At 35.8% G+C, this 15,539-nt stretch overlaps 1 protein-coding gene across 3 annotated transcripts in view; it reads left to right on the forward strand.

Annotated features, from left to right (window-relative positions):
* LOC139736154 (sodium- and chloride-dependent glycine transporter 1-like) overlaps nucleotides 1-6,033 on the forward strand; it is a 31,747-nt gene extending 25,714 nt beyond the window's left edge. For all 3 annotated transcript variants that reach the window (XM_071646884.1, XM_071646885.1, XM_071646883.1), the window contains 6 exons: nucleotides 693-805; nucleotides 1,332-1,466; nucleotides 2,211-2,310; nucleotides 2,938-3,038; nucleotides 4,200-4,370; nucleotides 5,026-6,033. In XM_071646884.1, the coding sequence (XP_071502985.1) occupies nucleotides 693-805; nucleotides 1,332-1,466; nucleotides 2,211-2,310; nucleotides 2,938-3,038; nucleotides 4,200-4,370; nucleotides 5,026-5,184 (779 nt within the window). In that variant the 3' untranslated portion in view covers nucleotides 5,185-6,033. The remainder of the gene's footprint in view (nucleotides 1-692; nucleotides 806-1,331; nucleotides 1,467-2,210; nucleotides 2,311-2,937; nucleotides 3,039-4,199; nucleotides 4,371-5,025) is intronic.
* Nucleotides 6,034-15,539: the final 9,506 nt, after the last annotated feature.

The following is a 15,539-nucleotide window of genomic DNA, read 5'->3' on the forward strand; positions in this document are numbered from 1 at the left end:
GATATAACATAAACAGGCTTACCAAAAAATCAGTGAGCAATGTAGACTGCATTTTCTCTTCAGTTCGGAATATTTGATGGGGTTGCAGGGGTTGACACAAAGAGAAGAGTTTGAAAGCGTGACCGCCCTGAAAGAAATCTATGATCTATATTTACTTACCTAACACAAGACGTGCAGATGGAGAAGCCAGTGGGGGATGGGGGGGGGGGGTGGGCGCTGGTGACTGTAGATTCTTGGCCTTTAGAATCATTTTAGATATACAGAAAGAATTCCAATTCCAATTCCAATTCCAATGTGGAAGCTAGATGGGCTCATATAGTGCTTTTGATATTTTAGTCTCCTGATAAACTTTGAATTCTGCATTTGATTCAGGGCAATCTGATTTCTATGAGCTGATAATACAAGTATATGTCCTCGTTGCAATAAGTCTCTTTTCACAGAAAAGTGTTCGATTTTGTAATCAACATTACTTTGCTTTCCCGATTTTCATCGATTAAAACCAATATAATTTCTTGCTGTTGTTGAAAATATTTTCAACGTTGAATATCATGGTTTGTTAAGTCTGATCATTTTACATCGGATGACATATTCAAGTACACGCTTATAATCTTGCCGAAAAAGGAAACAGATCTTTTCAAAAGTATCAAATGCTACCTTAGTTAACCAAGAAAAAATGTCTATTTCTCTACCAGGACCTGGGCTGGCTTTCAAAGTGTACCCCGAGGCCCTATGCCGACTTCCCCTGCCCCAGCTCTGGTCGTTCCTGTTCTTCTTCATGCTGCTGACACTAGGACTCGACAGTCAGGTAGTTATGACTCATAAAATTTGATTTGCTCCTTTTGTCATTAAATCTGCCACTACAGAACCCTTTTGATAGTTTAGCGAAGAGAATCCCCGTAGAAGAAGCCTTATTTTTTATCTTGTTTGTCTGCTCGTTGGCATGTTTGGAAAATCGCTACGATAGATGGTAAATGTCCTCACTCCACCCTATTTGCGATTTTTATTTGGAATGTTTGTACATTGTGAAAATTATCAATTTCCTCACCAATTAAGGAGATTGATGTGCTAATGTATCAGTCAATCCTATTCTGCATTCTATCAAGTTGTATTTTTCAAGCCTTTTCTAGCATAAAACAAAACAGAATACAACAACAAATAGTGTTGACTTTGTTGTTGTTATTTCTAATTTAAAGCCCAATTACGGCATGTGATTTATACATAAAACGTGTTCACTTTAGTTTATCAGATGTTTCAATGCGGTAGACAAATTGGTAGTTCCGTCACTATTCTGTCACTCTCTCTATAATATATATATTTTTTCATTGGTAAAGTTTGCCATGTGTGAGACGGCGATTACAGCCATCTCGGACGAGCTCTCGCCGTCGACGAGAAAGAAGTGGAAGTGGCTCGTGACCTTTGGCGTCTGCTTTGCATTCTTCCTCCTCGGCTTACCCATGTGTATGCAGGTAGGTTCCAAGGACGTATGTATAGCTTGAGAAATATTATTACGATACTTTTCGCATACTTAGGGCCTACTAACATGTCTTTCTTAAAGAGAGTGTGTTTGTATCTCATAAGCATAAATAAATAAACAAATGCATGCTTGCGTGAACTGTATACATATTTGAATATACATGTATATGTACATGTGTTTGTGTTTCATATGCAACTGTCTATAAACATGTATATATATATATATATATATATATATATATATATGTGTGTGTGTGTGTGTGTGTGTGTGTATTAAAACACCAAAGTTGTACTGCATGTTTAAAACAAAATAATGTCATTCAGCAGCACAAGTGAGAAGAACAGCTGGTTATTCTTGTTCGAATGAGTATTACAGTGTATTGTGAACAAGAACCTGCATATATTGAATGGAATGCAAATAAAAAATATCATTAAAAAATAATGTAATTTAAGATAAATCATCGCTTATGTATGTTCCACTTCATGATGTGTTCGATAAATCCTTGTTCAAATTGTCCCGATGTAACGAAATGCCTGAGGGTTCAAACCTTTTGTCACACATATCGGTCTTAAGCTTAACTATACACGTAGATAAGAACACACTATATCTACGGAAATAAAGAAGATTGGAACAAATAAACTCTGTTGGGATTGTATATACATTTCTTTCTCTCGTATCTTTATGGACTTGTCGCAAGAGTCTCGGACTATTGATTCGTTGTTTCATTTTTTTCCAGGGAGGCATCTACGTTTTTACGTTGCTTGACTGGTACGCGGCCAAGTACGCCCTCTTCACCTTTTCGTTGTGTTACGCCTTGGTTATCTCTTACGCCTATGGTAAGCATTTTCGAGCAATGAACGTGCCATTCGTCATTTCTCTTTTTGACATAAGTGAGCTTTAGATCTTCGAAGCTAATGTTTACGACGCACCACCTTCCTGATTGGACGATGGGAACAGCTGTTGGCACATGCGCAGATCATCATTTTGTGCCTAAAAACTTAACTGCCATGCGTTCATTTAAGTGTAAGCTGTCTTCTTTTTCCAGTGTAGACCTACTATTCAAAAATTATATCATTACGTTCTTCATCAGCCTCCAAAAGAATTGCATGAGTCTAAAGTTGTTGGTATTCGTTTGTCTTTGCGTTTCCTTTTAGAATGTACAGACTAATACATTGCTCTTAAGGTTAGGCTATGAGAGAGAGAAAAAAGGGAAATTAAAAGAGAAATAAGCAAAGAGGAGAAAAGGGGTGAAGAAAAAGAAAGAGCTAAAAGAAAGTATCAGAGGAAGTAAGGAAATGAATTAAAAATAGTTTCTTCAATCTTACCAATTGTGCATTGTCTTTTGATGTCACATCTTGAGGCATGCATGACTGCATTTTATCATGCCAAAAGCCATCTGAAAAAGTCACACCATGGCTTTATATGCTTGATGATGACTTCCGTGTGTGTTCCCCCTCATCCAGGACTGAAACGATTTGTGAAGGAAGTACGCACCATGATAGGCTCTGACGTGTTCGTCTATTTCCAGGCCTGTTGGGCAGTCATCTCACCCCTCGGAATGTTGGTACGTAACAATTTTAACAGAAAGATGTACGGGGGGGGGGGGGGGGGCGGAGGGGCAGTCAGAAATCACCGATTTCGGTTCTTTTCCCTGATGAGATACTTAACACTATCTCATCCAATTCTGCAAGATGTCCGGATAGATAGTTGAAAGGGTTATGTAGAAAGTTACGGTGGCTATTAGGTTTCAAGCAGCCGCATTACAAATTGCCCAAGCCGCAGAATATACACACCATGAGCGTCCTATTTAATTTAATTTAATCTAATTTCATTTCATTTCGTTTTATTTCACTACAATTAACCCATACAACATTTGAATACCCATCGTAATAATGAATGCAATTCTGTATATTCACGACAAATACCGAAAGAAGGTTGTTGGAAATACTCCCTAAAAAAAGAAGAGATCCCTGGTTAAAGGCAAGTGAAATTCATTGGATTACCAGATAGAATATGAATGGACAATTTAGATTTTTTTTAATGAACTTTAAGTCGAATACAGGAGGGACAGAATTATTGTTAAGTTTGTACATAAATTGTCCTAAGTACAAACGATACAATCATTAATGTTTAAAATGTTGTTTTCATGGCACAAAACATCGGCATAGCATCTTCATGATTCGTTACAGATAATACGAAGAGCTTTTTTTTTTCTACAGTATTAATATTTTTTAAAGCATGAGGTATATGTGTTTTCCGGGGTATCAAAGTCTTGCACATCCTTGTTTACACTTTTGAATTGAAGAAATGCTTCAGTGTAAATATTAACATTTTGTTTGTGATTTTCCTGTTTGTAAAGATTAAAAGGGAAGAAAAAATACAGCATCACACTTCTATCAGTGCAGACAGCAACACGAATGATCACGTAAAGAGCTAAAACTGTATAAAAACATACAATCGACCGCAATGGCAAAAAAAAGAAGAAGAAGAAGATTATACGTTTTGATAAGAATTTGAAAATATTTGAAAAGTGTTATCGAAGATATCGGTACGCATCAGTCAGTGTCATTCGTAGATGGTTGATTGTTTGTCAGTTTTTCTTTGCTTTTTTTTTACTGACTTGGGTTTTGAAATCAACGTCATTAACTTAAAGCTTATCTTTGTTATCGAACATAGCCTATTATCTTTCTTTTTCTTTCCCTTTTCTTCTTGTTAATGACACCAGACGGTATTGGTCATGGCGTTCGTGTTTTACACCCCTGCCTACTACGGAGAACACACGTTCCCTGATTGGGCCCAAGCATTGGGCTGGGTTATCGCAAGCATACCCTTTGCAGCAGTACCCGTGTACGCCATCTACGCGCTCTTCTTTCTGGCCGATGGAACAATTATCGAGGTAAGTACTCCGTTCAGCATCCCCGGGGCATGGTCCCTCATGTAAAGGTACTTAGTACTCGATAGAGATTTGTGTTCAGGGGATAGCAATTAGCTGTACGGCTGTCGCCACTGGGGACAGTGAATTGTTGTGACAGTGCTTGCGGATGCCATGGTTCTTTATGCAGGGTGCACTTCATGTACCCTTAAAAAGAAATAAGCGAGTAAATTTCTTGGCAGAAAATGTGAATCCATGTTAGTGTACCAGAACAAATTTTGGTGAGAAATAGAATACGATAAACTGAAATACGTGAATCCGAACAAAGGATTTATGGTAATTTCATTTCTAATAAAGTTAAGTTTACTTTCATTCAATCAAGCTGAAATAACGGTATTCAGCAATCTTCACTCAGATCCTCACACTGATGGGTGAATAAAAAGTTCATGGTACTATTATATGTACGATTCAAGTTATACTAGCAAGAATTCTTGTAATTACAGGTCTCTTCTGGCCATGGCGCTTTTATGTATAACAATGCAACTGCTAAATCTTTATAGGCAATATCCTCAGATAAACTGCTTCGACACACACACACTCACACTCATACATACTCACATACTCCTAAGCTTACTATAGTTTGCATTCAATTTTATGGGTTTTTTTTTCACCGTTTCAGCGATTAAAAGTTCTCATGAGGCCATCAGCTGACTGGGGACCAAGCTTAGACAAGTACCGCAATGAGGCTGGATATGAACCCAAAAGTGGACTCGAGTTGACTCACACTGCACCCCAACACATGTCATCGACAGAAAAGTACACCATCAAGGATTGCTGATTATTGTACACTTGTGTTCAAATTTTATTCCTTCTTGTCAAAAAAAAAAAAACAACCAAACAAACACCCGAATGGAGAGCAATACAAGAATAGTTAATAACGTATTTATATTAGCTTCACTTGACAATGCTTGACCCAATACTCACACAATATTCAGTTAGGATTTTCAAAGAGTAAAGCAGTAAAACACTTTCATTTTGTCTTTCGGCTTTAATAGCAAAAGATGCATGCGGAAAGATTTTGAAAATTAGCGCTATACCAAAGACGGACATGTACTCATGTGACTCCAAATGGATATGCATGGCTTACGTATATAGCTTCTGACATCTTAGCCTTTCACATCCTTGCTTCCTCTCTACTTTTCTTTTTTTTTTACTCAGCCAAAACATGTCAATGTCTGAAATATTTCTGTTGATGAGGTCACGGGGAGATATAGCTGTCTGATTAAAGAAAAAATAAGTCTGTCTAACAAGGGGTAGAAAAAAAAAGGAAATTTTAACAAGAGATTTTGATGTGTTCATGGATCTTTCCTTTACTTGAGGCTGCACCGAAAACAGGCAACTATATGTATTGTAGCTATTTAATAGATTCGAGGATCAAGACATTTTATTTTGAGTGTTTCATATGCAATATATATATGCTTAATATCAGTTAAATAATAATCCCTAAGATAAAGTAAGGCAGTCACATACATTAGGACACAATCTGAATGGTTTGCACTGTCAGTGCTGCGCGTTTTTAATGTTTTATTATGTGTAAAAACTATAAATTAGAATCATTGTACATTATTATTATCATTATTATTATTATTATTATTACTATATTTTTCATCAACAATATCCAACATCAACAAAGGGTCCATGTATCTTAATAATCTCTTTGTACAGTGTATAATATTTGTTTGATGCATTGCATGCTTCCTCTACCAAACATTGTGCTTGCATGTGCTTATTGACTTGAGATACATAATTATGTGAGATACCCCGTTGTAGGGGTCGAAGTCATGTGAGTGATTTTGTAATGAAATAATAGTCTATTTCACATTAAAAATGCAAAGAATCCTTCGTATAAGCACTAAGAGAAGTTGGGATAACAGCAAGTCATGCTGAGAAGTGATTAAAAGATCTTGATAAGATATTTTGGTTGTTTAACTTTAAATGATGTAATAATTATAGTTAGACTAGTTTAAATGTAAACTAAGATTTAGTCGCGACGTGGTACGCAGACGTATACCTAGTAACCTCATTTTATGCACAAACACAAACAGACTGCTTTCTTGTAAAGACGTTACATACAGCTGCAATGTATCATAATTTACATAATTGTTGTGTAGATATACTTCTTTTCAGTCCTCTTCATGTTTTCTGTTCTAGACGTTCGTATTGTTTCAAATACCAATTACATAAGCATTTTTGACAAGTATTCGACGAATGATTATACAATGGTGCTTATATTCAATTGAATCAGAGGGCAGAAGTAAAGAGAGAACGATAATAGCAAAGAGGAAAAAATATATCATGTTAATATAATTACAATATATATAATATGTATATATATAATATATATATAATAAATAAATAGATAAATATATATATATATATGTATATATATATATATAATTATACATATGAAGAGTTTGTTCGCAAAAACCGGTAAGTCCATATTTGCCAAATGGAGATATTTGCGATTAAAGGTCAAGAAAAATAAAGAGAAAAATAAGAAAATATTTGCTTCTTTTGACCATAACTTCAAAAGTGGACCTTTATATTTAGGGACCAATATGTCATTTAAAAGGTAATATTTTGTACTTTATGGCAGAGACCGTACTTCAAAATCTTCAAAAATGGACTTATCGGTTTTTGCGAACAATATATATATATATATATATATATATATATATATATAATACATTGAAATACGTGCACTCAGGAAGAATAAAGAAGTGAACACTTTTTCAAGTTCATATTTCTCATAGAATATTTGGAAAAGAATTAACGTATCACATACCATATTAAAGGTAATCTATAAATTGACTATCATACTGGCAGGTCAATAAAATGGGAAATTTCTTTTTCACTTTGAAGGCAGAAAGATTAAAATCGCAAAAATAATAAAACTGTCATTCCATTATTGTCATTTAGTGTTCTTCCATTTAAATGTCCTGTTTACCTTTGGGAACAGTGATTTAAAAATGTTCACGATATGACATTTCATGCGTATGTGTTGGTCTGTTGTACCACAGAACATCCTATCATATAAAATTTTCGCGATAAAGGAGATATCTGTATTTTTCTCAATAAACCATAACTGTAGACGGTTTAGTCTGGAAATATTTTTTATTATAACTATTGTTCACATTTTGTATATTTAACAATATTTAACATCGATTTTACCTATTCAAATTCTTACAGTGGTTGTTTCTATTTCTAACTCACATTTTAGAACTATCTTAAAGCACTAATGCTGGGTTTTGTTTCATCTGCAAATGGTAAATTATGCCCTTAACAATGAGAACAAAAGACAAATCAAACGCAACAAGAAACATGAATTAATTTGCGCAAATATACCTATGATTTCTATAATGTCTCTGTAGCCCTGAAGATAAAGAAAGGCTAAAAATAATGGAGGAAAATGAATGATTCTTTTGTCGAATCCAAATTTAAATGACATTAGAGAAGAAGCAGTATCCATAAATATGGTAAAAATGTGAGAGATTAGAACAATGGAAACAACATTTGGTTCTTAATTTTTGACTAATTAATTCTTAAATTCCTAAATTAAAATAACGAAGTAACTGAATTCTGTTCATTTAATCACCTTATTTGTCGCTGTACTCCCTATTTCATTTGAAGTTGGAGTTTGCAGAACATTCTTATACTCTTCATTTAGTCTCCCACTTTGAAGCTCTAGAACGAAAACGTATTTTTGCAATTTCTTTAATGTCTTAATTTTGTTTATATATATATATATATATAGACTGAAAATTGTTTCATTGTTATCATGAAGGTCATTTGCACATGAATGACAACATGTCATTCTTTTTTATTTGAAATTTTTACTTTTGTGCCTTGGAGGACAAACACGAATGTGTTCACTCAAGGGCAAAGTTTCCCTTTGTGCTGACCCTCCAGGTTTAAAGCCAATTAAATTACCTTTAATATGGTATCAAATCAAACCAAATCAAAATCAAATCAAAATCATCTATGAAAATTATGAACTGGAAAAAAGTATGTAAAATTGTTCACTTTCTTTTGATTTCTCTCAAATCCACTCTTCATCAGTCATTTCAGGTATCTGTTAAAATCTTTAAAATTGCTACAAGTTCTACAACTAAAAAAAAATCTTTGTTACGTCGATATGCTGAAGAGTATTATGGAGTCATAATACAAGAAAGATGCTTGTTTCGTTTATCAAGAATATACGACTTTCAGAACTAACGTTTTTCGTTGATTTGTTGTTGTTAGATTTGTGTGTTAGCAGGTGATATTCATTATTCCGAAGTTAGTTTATAGAAAAGTAAAATAAAGTTTGTTATTCCGAAGGTTCGTTGATACGAAAATGAAATTAGGTTCGTTATTGTTAAAGACTAGTGCGTTTATCCCAAAATGAAGTAACGATAGTTATGCCAAAGGTTTGCATATTTGAACAGGATTTAAGCTCAGTTAATCCGAAAAAGAAAAGAAGGTGAGTAATATAGGCCCTATTATAAACGCGTCTTCGAAATTATGAATCTTAGTTCGTTTTCCAATTACGAACCTCCAGAAGAACGAACCCATTCCATTTTTAGATTAAGAACCTTGAGAAAAGCGATCCTTGTTTCATTTTTGGATAAACGTCCCTTCAGAATAACGAACCTTCGAAACAACGAATTGTATACTAATGATGCACAGGATAGAGTGTGTTAGTGAAGGTGCGGCGCGCTCGAGAGTATTGACAATGGTGCGACATGCACGAGGCGCAGCCGAGTGCATGTTTGCAACCGTTGTCAATACTCGAGAGTGAGCCGCACCTTCACTAACGCCACAAAATAATCCTGTGCATCATTAGTTTTATAAAATGGGTCGAAAACTAACAGCATTATCCACGTACCTTTGTGGGTCAATACCAGTCAGCTACATGTAGCACTCGCTCAAAATTCAAGATGTCCGAAGATGTTCGTCCCAAACATTTACGCACGTCGCACTCGGAAATCCCGCACACTCACCTAGTACTGTACATACGTATAAGAGTATACGTACGCCACGTACTGTTATGCACAAGAAAGGCCGCCGGCTGTTGTGGCAGCCCGCGGCCCGAACTAGAAGTTGTTTACAGGATTGACAGCGCGTATAGTAGCGCGTGACGCACTTGTAACAACTGATTGAGTGCGCACTGCTAGTGTAAAACATTGTGACGTACGTCAGGCCAGGGAGGTGGAAGAGAGACTCTTCTTAGTGCTTACCTGAAGAAAATAATGCACGCACACGTGACTCATTTCAGCGCTTCCAATTGGCTACATTCTTGAACCCATTTTATAAATACTAATGATGAACAGGATAGAGTGTGTTAGTGAAGGTGCGGCGCGCTCGAGAGTATTAGGGAGCTTTAGATTTTAGACGCGCGGACGTTCAAAGGAAAAAAAAAAACATGTTCTGAGCGTGCGCAGTAGCGCGCGTAAAGTCAATCTATTTTTAGCTTGCGTCGCCTGAGTTGTTTACTACGCGTACTGGGCTATTTTCACGTCCGCACAGTTTGCGACGTAGAGAGCTTCTACATGCACTGATCATACGGGGGCGCGATTGTATTTTTTATACGTTGCGTCCCAGCGTAATCTAAAGCTACTTTTCCACACGACGCAGGGAGAGGAGAACGTCCAGAGCAAGCGTCGGCTCAAACGTCCGCGCGTCAAAATCTAAAGCTCCCTATTGACAATGGTGCGACATGCACGAGGCGCAGCCGAGTGCATGTTTGCAACCGTTGTCAATACTCGAGAGTGAGCCGTACCTTCACTAACGCCACGAAATAATCCTGTGCATCATTTGTTTTATAAAATGGGTCGAAAACTAACAGCATTATTCACGTACCTTTGTGGGTCAATACCAGTCAGCTACATGTAGCACTCGCTCAAAAGTCAAGATGTCCGAAGATGTTCGTCCCAAACATTTACGCACGTCGCACTCGGAAATCCCGCACATAAGTACTGTACGTACGTATAAGAGTATACGTACGCCACGTACTGTTATGCACAAGAAAGGCCGCCGGCTGTTGTGGCAGCCCGCGGCCCGAACTAGAAGTTGTTTACAGGATTGACAGCGCGTATAGTAGCGCGTGACGCACTTGTAACAACTGATTGAGTGCGCACTGCTAGTGTAAAACATTGTGACGTACGTCAGGCCAGGGAGGTGGAAGAGAGACTCTTCTTAGTGCATACCTGAAGAAAATAATGCACGCACACGTGACTCATTTCAGCGCTTCCAATTGGCTACATTCTTGAACCCATTTTATGATAACCAATAAGGCTTGTTTGAGTGCCAGTGAGTGCGTTATTTGAATATGAACATGATTGTATTATAACCATGTATTTATGAAATTGATGTGGATGTTAAATGACTGTTGGCAATCTTGTCTTCAGTGAAGTGTATGTGATCGTGTGTGTCGTGTGTGTGCGCGCGCGCGTGTTAGGGTGCATGTGTGTGTGCGTGTGCGTGTGCATGTAGCATGTGTTCATGTTTGAAATGTTCATCTCCCTACTTCCCTATCAGCTGCTATCAAACGTATCCATCATAAAGACACATACCATTGAACAGGTAGCAATAACAGGCATCGGTGCATATCATTAATTTCAGATTTAGAATTGATTCCTGTTTTGCCTGATTTCCCTAATCATATTTACATTTATCACTTTTCTTACATTTCCATCGGTTACAGTAAGGGGGGGGGGGGGAGGGAAATGAAAGTGAAACCAAAGTAAAAGGCAACTATCTACCGAATACTTCTCAGCAAAGAACGGAAGACAAGGACACACAGACGCACACACACACACACATCTTATATAATTCAAATACATGAGTAAATGAATGAGCGAACAGATTAGTGAACGAAGAACACTGTCCACTACAAGACGTTGACACCGCCAAGAACGTGTGTGTGTGTGTGTGTGTGTGTGTATATATATGTCTGCGTGTATGTGTGCGTTGAGTGTGGGTGCGTACTGTATGTGTATGTCAACGCTGGTGGAGTGCGTGCCAAAAGTTTAATGTTGATAGCGTGATTGACCAGTATGTGCCTCAATGAATTTTACTTTGCTATTTATCTGTTCGGATTTTTTTTTTTTTCTAAAAAAGAAACCCAAAACAAAAGCGAAGCAAAGCAAAGCAAAAACATTTCTGTCTGTTTGTGTGCGCATTATGCGTTTGCTCATGACAGTGATATAAACTTATGCAGTATTTTCACGGTGCAGTTCCCAAAGTCTTCTGATGCGTAAAAAAAAAAGAAACAAAAAAAAAACCCCACAAAAAACCCTATATCATTCCAAATACTGAGAATTCAAGCGTGGTCGTAGAACAATGCAAAGATTGAACATATTGTATAAGATCATAGCCTGTAATAAGTATTGTGCCAAACGGAGAGAAGAGGTGAGCACGAACAAAAACACTGCATCGTGCAGTAAAGTCGCAAAACTGTTTCCAAGAGCTTAAAAATAAAATATATATATATATATATATATATATATATGTATGTATCAGGGCTCTACAGTAACTTTTATTTTTGGTGGCCCGAAAAAAAAATCAATAAAAACATAAGAAATACTAAATCGGTCCTATACTGAACATTGAAAATTAAATATTAAGTATTACTGAAGTGATACATGTACCCATGTCTAAAATAAATGAAGAGAAAATTCAATCATCTTACCGTTATTCTTAATACTAAGATTTAGCAAATAGGCTTATAGATTATTATAAAAGTTGATGCCTATTTAAGTGGTCAAAACTTACGTTTGAAACGATAGAGTTGGAGCATTTGCAGACATTTGTGAACATCCGACATTTGTTTTGGCATTATAAAGTGCTGGAAGTTACCGTTATTCATTTCTGATTGTAAAAGCAATTATCCAACATTTACTAGTATTTTAACACCGGACGGAGCCGAATGTTACTATTAATTTTTTTTTTTCAAATGTAAAAGCAAAGAACTGACATTCATTTTAGCATCTTACGGAGCTGAATGTTATCCTTATTCATTTCTGAACGTGAAAGCAAACATCCCCAATTTATTTTAGCATCTAACTGAGCCGATTGATACAGTTAATCATTTCCAAATGTAAAAGCAATAATCTGTCATTCATTTTAGCATCGTACGGAGCAGAATATTACCGTTATTCATTCTAAAATTAAAAAAACAAACATCCAACATTTGTTTTATTATCGTACGGAGCCGAATGTTACTGCTGTCCACTTCCGAAAGTGAAATGAATCATCTGACAATTTAGCATTGCGCTGTTTTTCATTTTTGAACGTCAAGGCAGACATCGGACATTAAATATTTTACCATCAAACGCAGCTGAAAGTTACTGTTATTCATTTCGAAATGTAATAGCAAATATCCGACATTCATTTTAGCATCGTATGGAGCAGAATATTACTGCTATTCACTTCCGAACGTAAAAGCAATCATCTGACATTTATTTTAGCATCTTCCATAGCCGAATGTTATTGCTACTTACTTTCGAAAGTAAAAGCAAACATCCGACATTTATTTAATCATCATTCGAGGTTGAATATCATTGTTATTCATTTCCGAAAGTCAAAGGGCGAGGGATCATTCGACATTTATTTAGCATCTTCCGCAGCTACTCTGTTATTGCTATTTACTTCAAACCTAAACGTGAACATCCGGTATTTATTTTACTATCTATATGGAGTTGAATATTATTGTTGTTCATTTCCGAACGTCAGAGCAAAATTAATATCCGACATCTATGTTAGCATCTTCCGGAGCTGAATGTTGTTGCTATATACATTCGAACATAAAAGCAAACATGAGACATTATTCTTATCATTCACCTGAACGTGAACATCCGGTATTTATTTTACTATCTATATGGAGTTGAATGTCATGTTTATTCATTTCCATACGTCAAAGGGATCATTCGACACTTACTTTAGCATCGTCTGGAGCTGAATGTTGTTGTTATTTACTTTCCAACGTAAAAGCAAACATCCGGCATTTATTTTCTCATCGTACGGAGTTGAATATTATTAGTATTCATTTCCGAACGTCAAAGCTAACATTCCACATTTATTTTAGCATCTTCTTGAGCCGAATGTTATCCTTATTCATTTCCGAACGCAAAACCAAACATCCGACACTTCTTTTAGTATCATACGGAGCCGAATATTACCGTTATTCATTTCCAAAATAGAAAGCAAACATCCGGCATTTATTTCCTCATCGTCCGGAGTTGAATATTATTAGTATTCATTTCCGAACGTCAAAGCTAACATTCCAAATTCATTTCATCATCTTCTGGAGCCGAATGTTATCCTTATTCATTTCCGAACGCAAAATCAAACATCCGACACTTATTTTAGTATCATACGGAGTCGAATATTACCGTTATTCATTTCCAAAATAAAAAGCAAACATCTGACATTTATTTTAGCATCTTATGGAGCCGATTGTTACCGCTGTCCATTTACAAAAGTAAAGGCAATTATCCGACTTTTTGGTGGCCCGATTGGGCCACCAAAATCTTTATTTGTGAAATTTTGGTGGCCCGACGCGCGTTTTTGGTGGCCTTGGGCCACCGGGCCACCGTTAGTGTCGAGCCCTTATATTCATAGTGCCGAATACATTAAATCTTGTCAATTCAATGATTGTAAAATTGTTATAAAATATAGGATGGGTAATTTCATAGCAGGGCGTACATGCTGAATTATCGAATAAAAAAAAAATCCTATGATATTTCTGACTGAAAACCAATCTCAAGATTATAAGGCCATAACGGCATTGTCTTTCACAGTTTCCGAATTTGATAAACTTAAAAATTGCATAACTTTCTTATCTCATATTCTATTGGAAAGAACATGTTATTATTATCGCCTTTGTTTATCGATCTAAGTGGATTATTGAGAAGGCGTTTAAATAAGAGCGGGTTCACTCAAATCTGGATCAAATATTTCATGGCAATTGACTGCCATACAAGAAATATCTGCTCTGCGTGTTAGTGCCAGCACGCATCATTGTTGATTGTGTTGCAGACTTGCACATAAAACACACAGTCAATATAATTCCGTGACTTGATGGGAGAGGAATATTCAATGCATATTTTATGATACAAAAAAAAAAATATTGAAAGAAATATATGGGGCGTGTCGTCTGTAAATTTCCATATTCTTTGACGGTGCAGTGCGTGCTGTGTGACGAGTAGCAATCATAAAACAGATAGTGATTTAAATATGGCTATATAATGTGGTACAGAATTTCATGATCTCCCATAGTAAGATTCGGATGATCAGAAGTAACAAAGTCACCAAATCAGAGAGTGATCCTTTTATCAGGACAGGGTGGAATAGTGAGTCTGATTTATTATTATTATTATTATTAGTGATTTGTATATCAACCGACCTTTTTTAATGTTCTAATATCTAACTTTTTTTTTTTCACGGAGAGTTTTGGTCCCGTCATACTTCTCTTTGATCAACCCCATTTCGATTTCGATTTTGACCAGTTATCATTACATGTAATTACTGTGTTATCACCATGTATATTGTTTGTTTTCTGCACATTGTTCACAAGGTAAAAGAACTTGTCTGGTTTCTGTTGTAATGTTCATAAATGAGAAGTATGAAAATAAATGAATTGAATTGAATTGAATTGAATTGAATTGAATTGAAAAGTAAAATCAGATTTCTATAATGCTTGTGTTTATAAAAAATATATAAAAGTGAATACATCTTTGGAGCTTATATTCGCCGACTGACATCTATTCTCTCCTATCATCTGCACAGTACATTGAGTATCAGGTAACCTTTATCGATGTTCCTATATTTAAAATTTGTTTCTCTGTTCTAAATAGACTGTCTCCAGAAAAGTTTTTAAAAATGAAATTATATCAAAAGAAAACAATGATTTTGTATACTACACAAAATAAAGATGAATATGTTCACCAGCTATTCTGAGTGCTATCATTTTACATCATCTGCATTGTAATAAAAGATTCTATAAAAATAAAACATTTAGAGCTTCTAATGTAGAAGGATTCAGGTTAAAACCACTAGCATAATACTCTAATAAGCAATATGCCACTTGTAGCGAAGATGTTTTCATAGCATTCCTCTTTATTTTTTTTTTTCGAAAAATACAAGTTTCTC

Source organism: Diadema antillarum, unplaced genomic scaffold, assembly GCF_040938485.1.
Source record: "Diadema antillarum isolate AM-2024a unplaced genomic scaffold, OU_Dant_1.0 seq00000626_RagTag, whole genome shotgun sequence".
NCBI classification, from domain to species: Eukaryota; Metazoa; Echinodermata; class Echinoidea; order Diadematoida; family Diadematidae; genus Diadema; species Diadema antillarum.